We start from the raw sequence: 9,739 nt of genomic DNA on the forward strand, positions 1-9,739 counted from the left end.
GCGCTGCATACGAGGACTGTGTGTAGTGGCGTTTAGGGGCGACTCCTCGCGTGTGCTCGTGCGGGCCATCCTGTACTTGCTGTGGTGGCCCTTTCGATACACCCTCCTCCCTCTTTCTTTCGCAGGGGCTGTTTCGCTCCGTCATGTACATAGCCGACGATGCTGTTGTTGCGTGTTGATTGCATGTGTGTGCCAAGCTAGTGTTTGCTTCGTTCCATTCATCGCTCCCTCGAATGGAGGGGGGGGGGAGGGGAGCTCGCGCCGTGGTAGCGCGTACGACTACACGTGCGAGCATGCGCGCGTGCTCGTTGGCTGGTGCAGCGACACGGATTTCGGTTGATGGGCAAGAATGAACAACAAGAAAAGAAAGACAACGCCAACACCAGTAAGGACTTTCTCTTCTCTCCACCACTCCGGAAAGCGGGTGAGACCAATGCACTGAGCACTAACGGTTAGACGCGCGCTACACCTGAGATGCGCGCAAGCTGTGACACACGGAGCCAAAACAAGCTCCCCGCGTGTGTGCGACTATGACAACGCCGGTGGTAGTGCGTCAACATGAGGGGTCTCGCCGCACATCTCGGCTGTCTTGGGTCTCAGGAGACGGGAGAGAGAGAGTCACGGCATACGCCTGCATCCGCTAAGGTCAAAGGGCGGCACGCGGCACACACTTCATCTTCGCCCCTTTCCCATCCCCCCTGTCTCTCTGCATGCCTCCTCGCTCTTGGTCGAGGGCGAGCGCATGCCCATCGTGGCGACCTGCTTCTTTAGGTGTTGTTGCTGCTGTCGTATTGCGCTCTCCTTCGCTCGCCATCTTCTCTTCACAAACTCGTCTCTCCCCTTTTCTTTTTCGTATTTCGCACCTCGGTACCGAGGCACCACACAAAACCTGTGCGGCGCAGCCGTGACCGCAGACGTGAGTAGACCAACTGAGGAGCACCGCTGTCAGAGAACCAGCGCACCGAAAAGAAAGCGGGGCGGCGGATTCGAAATGAGCACCCATAGTCCATCGGAAGTCGCCGCCGTCGCAGCGTCGACACCGATTTTGTCTTCTTCGTTGTCGTCTCCTTCGCCACCTTCCTCACTTCCAGCACCTAGTGCTGTGGGAACGCTGCCGGCCTGCTGCACTGAAGCCTTCAAGGAGCACTACAGAAGAGGCGAGGTGCCCCGGTTTGGCTGCCACGATCCGGTGTATCTCCGCCAAGCGTTCGATACCTCACCGACGCTTGACTCTGCCATGTGTAACCCGACGCACGCGAGCTTTTTCCCTCCCTTCTCGTCCCTCGTTCGCACTTGCGCTGATCATGGCGTCGCGTCGTCCTCTTCGCCTCTCGCCAGCCGCATCGCGGGTGGTGCACCCGCGGTGGATGAGGATGCAGACCAGGACCCTGTGACAGTGACAGCGGATCGTGCGCGACCAGTGCACAGCTGGGAGCACATCACGAGCGCGGAGGACATGTGGAACGGGCCAGCGCTGACCATGAAGGTGCCTCCTGCCTCGGATTATGAGCGCATCTTGCTGGATCATGCACCAAGAGCTGTCTGAGCAGCAGAGGCCCTATCCTAGTCTGTGCGCAGGGAACAGTGCTCAAGTGGCGGTCGCCTGTTTCCTTTCCTTTTTTCGTGTGTGTTCTCAAGGACGTACTGTTGTCGTCGTTGCATTGGTTGCATAAAGTGTGGCAGATGTGCGCGGCACGCTGGCTTGCGGTAGTGAGGCGCCTGCAGTCATGTGCCCTCGCGGCACCCCCTTGAGCGCCTCCGTACACTCTTTCGATCAAAGCGAAAGAGTGTTGGCTGCCGCTTCACCGCCATGGTCCCGTATGCGCACCCTAATCGAGTGCAGCTTGAGAGCGGACTCGTGCTTCTCTACCTCAAAAACAGACCCTCTCCTTTGTCTTGGCGAAGTGCTTCCTCACGTGCATGTATGCGAACATGTGTCTGCGTCTGTGCGTGCGCGCTCGTTTTGCACTTCACATGTTCACGGTCGTGTGCGACGTTGCCGTACCGTTCACAATGTCTCTCTCGCTCCCACTCCCTCGCTTCGGTGACCCGCTGACTCGACTCCATGTCTGCTTTTGTGTGCCTCCCTCTCTCCACCGCTTGCCTTGCTGGTGCCCTGTGCTGCAAACTGTGCGCACACGCACCTCCGGAGGTTACGCCAACCCGGAAGCCGCCACTCGTTTTCTCCACCTCCCTGCCTTGCTCTCTTGCTCCCTATCTCTTTCTTCAGGTCTCGCATAGGCGGCGTCCCCACTCCTGCCCCTCGCTTCCCTGCGTTCTCTTCCACTGTACAGCCCCTCACGCGCGTGTACAATGACGGAGTACGAGCAGTGGTACGGCATGGCGGACATCCCGCTCCCCCGATCTCGTGCCTATGTTCGTGATGTGCACGGTCGCCCTGTTCCCGCAGGCCCAACAGCAGACAACGCGGCCGTGGTTGCGGCTCCGTCCAAGGCGCCTGGCAGCCAATGCGGCTCTGTCACCGCGGCGTCCAGCACTTCAGCCTTGCGCACCTACGCGGAGTGGTACCTCCCATCTGCGAGTGGCTCTAACGACTTTTCCTCTTCTGGGTCCGTGTCGAACGCCGCCACCGCTGTGGTTCGGGCAGTGCCAACTGTGGAGCACTTCAAGCAAGCGAGCCGCGCTGCTGGGCGCAAGCAGGAGGAGTACCTGTGGGCTCTCATGCAAGAGGTCTACACGGACGCCGAGCAGTCTGATCAATACCACCCGGATGCCATTGGCATCGAGTCGGTCCAGCCGCATCGTCGCTGGTTTGTCTCGCACTACGCTCATCTACAAGCCTTCCTGCAACGCCAGCCGGTACTGCGCCGGGCGAACATCATCTGCCGCTGGCTGGAGAGCACGTACCGCGACAACTCGCGACACGAGCCTCGTCTGCGTGGAGAGGAAGAGGTGGTGCTTCGCCAGCTCATCCTGACGTACCTGCGTGGCGGAGAGCTGAACCGCGCCATTAACGCCGCCGTCACCTACGAGAGCTGCGTGCACAGCTGCATCCTCAGCGCTGCCCAGCTGCAGACGGTGCAGGAGCCGTGGTTCAGCCAGACCGCTTTGGCCCCTCTCTTTGGCGAGTACGCGCACGGCGAACTGAATCAGGCCTGGTGCGGCAACGAATACCGCCTCGACAACCTCTCGCAGCTGTACGAGGAGTCCCTTAAGTACCGCAGCGCCGCCGCCGCCGTTGGCGTAGAGGGAAGCGCAGCTCCGTCGACGCCGAGCGCCGTGAGCGACTTCGATGCCGTAATTGGAGCGGCGCTGTGCGGAAACCTTACCGTGTTGGAGAACGCCTTCAAGGTGAACGGGAGTTGGAAGGACATGGCGTGGTGCTACCTGCGGTGCGCGCTGGTGGTCGCCTTTACAAAGCAGCTGATGGTCGCCGCCGGCGCCGGTGGCGAGGAGTCTGGGCGCCCGGCAGCAGGCGTCATCGACCGCAGCTACGCGGTCTTCATTGAAGAGATGACGGGTAGCGGTGATAACTGGGCGGCGAGCTTCTCGCAGAAGCTGGTGCAGGGCCTTGCTGAGCGCCTGCAGTCGGGTTATCTGCCGCGTGCGCCGCTGGAAGAGCAGCTGCAGATGCGCTTCATCTTGCAAACACTCACGTGCACGGACGGAAAGCGCTCTCTGCTGTCTACAGCACCATCCGCGGGGCCGACGTCGACGGCCTTAGTGGGTGCGGCCGAGTGGTTCGACATCGTCCCGGAGGAAGGGGACAGCGACGCCGTGCGGCTGATCACGCACGTAGTGCTTGCCCAGGACGTCGCCTACGGGGAAACGCTGAGCCCGCACGCTGTTCAGGTGCGCGCCGGCGCAACGTTGGCGACGTCGCTTGCGCGATACGCGGTTTTCTTAGCGCTGCTGCCTCGCTACCCATTTGACGAGGGGCTGCGTGCTGTCACAGCCATGACGCTGCGGCTACGCGACCCGCAGCACCGCGCCAGCGTCTACGCCGCCTTCATCATGGCCGCGCGCGAGTACGAGCTGCAGAGGCAGAACCTCTCCCGTAGCGAGCTCGAGGAGCAGGAAGCCCGCCTGGTGCGTCAGTTTGTGACCGCCGACAGTGACGCAACGGTGCATGCAGAGGTGCAGCAGCTCCTGTACCAGCAGGTTGCGCCGACAGAGCTGCTTACGCACAACAAACTCGCCGAGAAGCTCATGTGGGAGGCCATGCACGCGGACTCTCTGTCCGACTACCTCGCGGTGCTCCATCGCGGTCTGTCGGCGTGCTGCAGCTTCTGGCTCACGGAGCCCGAGCCCGAGGTGGAGGCGATCGCGGATGTGAGCAGCATCCTGACGCGCCGCGTCTTGGTGGAGATTCAGAGGCGGTGTGAGACACACGAGGGCGGGCGGGCCGGCGAACTCACTGGGGGAGCGGCGTCGCCGTCCACTTTGTCACAGTCTGTCAGCCCTGTGACGGAGCACGAGCGCAGCGAAGCAACCTTCTGGTATCTGCTGAGCGAGGCACGTGGTATTGCGACGGAGCACGCTACCATAGCTGCGCAACTCAACGCCGCCAAGCACACGGCCGCCTTTGCCGGGGCTGCAGCAGCATCCAACCGCACACTCATCTACCAGCTCACGCAAGATGAGGCGGCGTTGCTGTGTAAGCTGGTGGAGCACACCCAGCGCGCTGTCCGGCACGGTGGCGCTGTCGTGTACCGCGACCGCCAGTGCCTGACCGCCATCATAAAACTGGTGCAGCAGCTGACGGAGGCTGTGACTCTGTCGATGCTGCCTGGTGTGGTTGAAAGCGACGTCGAGGAGGAGAGCCCTCCCTCGTGTGATGAGCTCTCCCGCATGCAGCAGGTGTACGGACTAATGGAGGAGCTTCACAGCGCCGGCTACCTGCACCCGGCACTGCTCCCCCAGCAGAGCGCCAGTGCCCTCTACGCACAGATACGCGCCATGCGCGTGTCGTATGGGCAGCGCGTGCACAAGCGACAAGTTGTGACGGCACTACGCCAGCGGGCTGGCGGGGCCGCAGCAGAGGTCGGCCGCGTTGGTGCCGTCGTGGCCGTCGACGGTACGTGACTGCTGTAGCGAAAGACCCTCGGACCCGTCGGATGGGACACTGCGCGGGCTCGTGGGCAAGCACTCTTTTTTGTCTGTCGCGTACGCATCGAAGCCGCCTCTCTTCTGTCGCTTCAGCTGCGCCTTGGAAGTGGGGGAGGGGCGGGGGACTGCGGCCAGCAGCCGAAAGAGGGTTCGAGAGGTTGGCGGAAGGGCGGGAGCGAAGGGCCTAAGAGGGCGGGGATGCGCACAGCGAGTAAAGGCGCGACAGGCGTTGCTTGACATGCCTCCCCCCCTCTTTCTCTCGATGCACACACACACACACACACACACACACACACAGACATTCACACGTCACTGCATGGTGGCACCTCATCCCTCGTCCCTTCCTGTGGTCTGCCTTGCAGGCCGTGCTTGCTGCGTCTTTTTCATGTTTTGTCTTTGGTGCTGTGGCTGATCTAACACACACACACACACACACACAAGAAAACCCGTCCCCTCCGTTCCATCCAAGACAAAAAGCGAGGGGGAGGGGAGGGGGATGGGGCGGAGACAAAAGGGTCCTATAGAACTAGCATCTAACACAACAGAAACACGAGGATGTGGAGTGCTGCGAAAGACCCTCAAAACGAGGTGAACCGCAGTGACTGCCACATGCAGCAACACACGGCGGCAGCTCCCGCCCCCGCCGGTGGAGGAGGGAGGATGGATAACCAATGAATGGAGAAGCCGTCTGACCACCTTGCCCTCCACCTTTCCTCTGCGAGCTAGGTATACGTGCACACGGGTGCCGCGTGTTCGAGGTGGACGAAGCCGTACAGACTAGGCCAAGGCTGTCTTGGCGAGCAGAAGCCACGCGTGTGCTAAAGTGCGTGTGCGCTCTTTCTATTTCCGCCTGAGGTGGTTATCCCGCGCCAGCGATGCCGCCCTCCCCTCGCTCAACCAGCCTCGTCCTGCACCTTTTTTTTCTTTTTCGTTGCCGCCTTTACTGTCGTTTGCCTCCCTCCCCCCAATGGTGCCTCCCGCGACTTCCTCGCCAATTCTGTGCCTTCGCAGCCTCTGTCGAGCACCCGAAGGTGAACCGCGATCCTTCTTGTACAGGCTCCGTGTCTTGTTGACGCCTCTCCTCAAGGAAACGCACGACGAACAGACGTGCAGCATCAACTACGCACCGACGCGTTTCCTTGAGTGGCGTGGTGTTCTTCTTTCTCCAGCTCCCTGCTCTTCATCGCACCTCCCTCCCGTCCCCTTTTCGCGACGCCCCTCATGACCTCTGTGCCGTCCTCTGCCACAGGAGTGGCAGAGCAGCAGGCCATGCCCTCGGCTGACACCATTCAGCAGCTCCAGGAGGCTTTCTGCTTTGTGCGTCACGAACGCGAAGACGTTCGCAAGATGGCGATTCGCGGCATCGCCGAGCACAGTAAGGAGAACCGCGATCTCTGGTTTCTCCTCGCATCCCCGCAGTACGGCCACAGCTGCATTGACTCCCTCCTCCAGTACCTGCACGCAGGCGGCAAGCACGTGCTGGGCGACATCCTGACAATCCTTGTCAACTGCTCAGCCGATGGCAGCTGCGCCGAGATGCTGGTGCAGCGCAAGGTGGTGCGCAAGGCAATGCGGCTGCTGGATGGGATGGAGCGGAGCGATCAGCCAGAGCCGTACGTGCGCAGCGTGCAGGAGCTGACGCTGATGCTGCTGAACAACCTCACGTCCAGCCACGTCACCGCCATCGACGACTTTTTGCAGAAGGATGACGAGGACATGCGCGGCTTCTACCTCGGCAAGCTGCAGGTGTACTACGAGCTCTTTGTCCGCTCCACGGAGGCGGAGGCGGCGCAAGCCGGTGAGAACTTGGCGAAGCCAAAGCCATCCTCGTCGCACCGCGACTTGAGCCGGTGGATCCTCCACATCCTCCTGAACCTCACCCGCACGCTCGACGGCCAGGAGCTGCTGCTCGAGGACGAAGGCTGGCGTGGGACCTTGAGCAGCTCGCTCTCGTCGCCGAACCCGCGCCATCGCTATCTCGCTGCACAGTGCTACCGCAACTGCGGTTGCTCTCCCAAGCCGCTCTACGGCCTCATACTGAATAGTGACGCGCTTGTGACGGCGGTGGACCGGCTGAATTGCAAGGAGCCGATCGAGGATATTCAGAGGAGCCTAGCAGAGTTCATTGCCAGCGTGCTCGAGTCCGAGGATGGCATGGCGCGGCTGGAGAGCGTGAACGCAAAGAAGGTGCTCGCGCGGGCACTCGATGTTTCCCAGGCCGCGCACGCCGCGAAGGCGGCGGCCACAGCAGCCAGCTGCGTCGAGGTGGTTGAGGAGGACGGCGTACCGGTCGCTGCGACGCCGACTGTCACGCTAGCCCCCAGCGTCATCGAGTTCCTCCAGCAGAGCGTGATGCCCTACCTGGAGGACATCATGGACGCCTACATCGCCCCTGGAAGCGAGGAGCTCGATTGAGCTGACGACCGTGTGCTAGCCGTATCCTCGTTCACTGGAGGAGCGGGGTGTGCATTGGTGGGTGATCCGGTGGTTGTTTGGCTCGATTACGTTTAAGAAAGGTGGACGCTAACGCTGCAGATAACTCCGAAAAGGAGGGAAAGGATGATGTCGCCCATGCGCAGCAGCAGGGCAACGGTAACAAACCTATTCAAACACACAACGCAACAGTCGACTCAGCCACGTTTGCGTTTAAAAGAAGTCGTTGCTTACGGTCCTGCTGCGACGCGAGACACCTCATCAATCCTGCGCCGACCCCTCACAGCAGGCAGCGCAAAACACGCTCATGAGCAATCAGCGTAGATACCGTGCCTTGCGTTTATGAGCACGAACAAAAAAACAACAAAGAGAGGAGGGTGTGAAAGGGAGCTTTCATCACATCCTCTCCTTTCCTCTCATCCTTGACGGCTTCCTACGACGCTGCTCTCGGCATGTGTGTCTTTCTCCGTCCTCACCATCACACACGCCCTCTTCCACTCCCTCCCCCGCTCTGTCTACCCCAAACACGTGCAGCCTGTTCGCATCCTCGCGACTTTAGTGTTTCACGTGTGTGCTCCCCGACTTCTTCTCATCTGCGCTCTGTTTTTTTTTTTTTTAGTTTCCGTTGCACACCGCCATCAGAGCCGGTCTACACTTTTGCTCTCGCTCTTGTTCCCGTCATGTTCCGCCGTCTTGCTCTTCAGAGTGTCGCCGGCCGCCGCGCCGTGTGCTCGGGTGCTCGCACGTACTTCTATGCGAACTGCGGTGAAACGGGCATCAGCGGTGCGACGATGCAGGTGCTGATCAAGCTCACCCTGGCCTGCTGCGTCGTGCAGATCTGTGCTATTCGCTACTTTGTGTTCCAGCGCCTGACGACCAAGAACCAGTTCGTCGAGGATTCCACAGATCTGTGGGAGAACGACGGCACTGAGATGGAGGGCGAGGAGGCTGTGGCCAACCTCCGCATTCAACACGAGCGCATCATGCCGTTCATGAACGACATCAAGGACAAGCTGGACGCGCAGGCTTGATCGCACAAGGACGTTTCTCTCTGTGAACGTGTGATCGATGGGCCAGACGGTGCGAGAGGGCGTTCGTCGGTTCCGTCCATGCAAACCTTCTTCGCGCGCACCTTCCCCTTTTCCCGCTTGGGCACTGTTTCTTTCGTTCCTTTGCCCTCGATATCCACATGCGTCGTTGCGCGTGTGTGTGTCGGGGAGGCGGTCGTACGATGAGGCGAATGCGGGTTGTCCATGTGCATGTGGGTCTTCCCCTTTCGGTTGGCTGCAGGGACACGGCACCCCGCTGCGCGCTTATTACAGAATATCAAAGGGTAACGGCGACAGCAACGAAAAAAAAAAGGAATCCAGCTGACGTGGTGGTGCGTGGGTTGAAAGTGTGCCGGTGCGCGTGTGATTGTAACAGCGATGTCTTCCAGCGCAGTCCTCGCCGTTGCGGCCGCTTTCCTACACACACCGCTCCACGTGCACCTTCTTCACGAAGGTGCTGCCTCCACGTGCCTCCTCTCTTTTTCTTGCTTTCTATTAGTAGGTAACCTGTAGTGATCCGGTGGTGGTGGGGGGTCGGACAAGCCAAAAGCAGAGGAGAATTCGATAGCGTGGAGGAAGAAGAACAACACACACACACACACACACACACACACACCCACGCACTGAAGGACAAATGAAGCCCGAAGGCCGAAGCAAACACACGAAGAAAAGTGCGCACAGACGATGCTTTCCTTTGTTTTTGTGTGTGGTGTTTTGTGGTGCACTTTATTTCGTCGGACCGCCTTGTCGCGCCACACCCCTCCCTCTTTCGTTTCTTTTTCTGTGTTGCTGTGTTCTTGTCTTCTTCTTCCCCCCTTTCTTTGTTTTATGTAGCTGTTTCTCGTAGTGATGAGGCCGCGGTGTTGTTGTTGGAGTCTGCCTCTCCCCGCTCCTCCGCACCGTCGCACCGTCATACACACGTCTTTAGGTGCGTGTGCGACTGTTTGCAGACAATCGTTGCCCCGACGAAGAACGTCAAGGACTCCTTCCTTCTCCACCTCTCCTCTCTTTCTTTCGTCTCTTGCATTGGGTTTTGGGCAGCGAGTACCGCATGCTTGTATCCTTCAGTATGCTATTTCCGTTGAGTTGTTGTTGTTGGCCTCCATCATGAGAAAGGAATGAACGAGAAGACGAAGAAGGAACACATAGCTCAAAACCAACAAAAAAGATTTCACGTTGAACCGAAA

At 59.9% G+C, this 9,739-nt stretch overlaps 3 protein-coding genes across 3 annotated transcripts; all 3 read left to right on the forward strand.

The window, feature by feature from the left end:
- Positions 1 to 2,682: 2,682 nt before the first annotated feature.
- On the forward strand, positions 2,683 to 5,046 carry LMJF_33_2040 (conserved hypothetical protein; the record flags this gene model as incomplete). Its single annotated transcript, XM_001685913.1, has 1 exon — positions 2,683 to 5,046. One exon carries the CDS (start codon positions 2,683 to 2,685, stop codon positions 5,044 to 5,046), a length of 2,364 nt encoding a protein of 787 aa, XP_001685965.1.
- Positions 5,047 to 6,291: 1,245 nt separating this feature from the next.
- On the forward strand, positions 6,292 to 7,485 carry LMJF_33_2050 (conserved hypothetical protein; the record flags this gene model as incomplete). Its single annotated transcript, XM_001685914.1, has 1 exon — positions 6,292 to 7,485. The coding sequence occupies one exon, from the start codon at positions 6,292 to 6,294 to the stop codon at positions 7,483 to 7,485; it is 1,194 nt and encodes a 397-aa protein (XP_001685966.1).
- A 698-nt stretch (positions 7,486 to 8,183) lies between these two features.
- Positions 8,184 to 8,534, forward strand: LMJF_33_2060 (conserved hypothetical protein; the record flags this gene model as incomplete). Its single annotated transcript, XM_001685915.1, has 1 exon — positions 8,184 to 8,534. One exon carries the CDS (start codon positions 8,184 to 8,186, stop codon positions 8,532 to 8,534), a length of 351 nt encoding a protein of 116 aa, XP_001685967.1.
- Between the last annotated feature and the right edge of the window lie 1,205 nt (positions 8,535 to 9,739).

This window comes from Leishmania major, chromosome 33 (genome assembly GCF_000002725.2).
Source record: "Leishmania major strain Friedlin complete genome, chromosome 33".
Taxonomy (NCBI): Eukaryota; Euglenozoa; class Kinetoplastea; order Trypanosomatida; family Trypanosomatidae; genus Leishmania; species Leishmania major.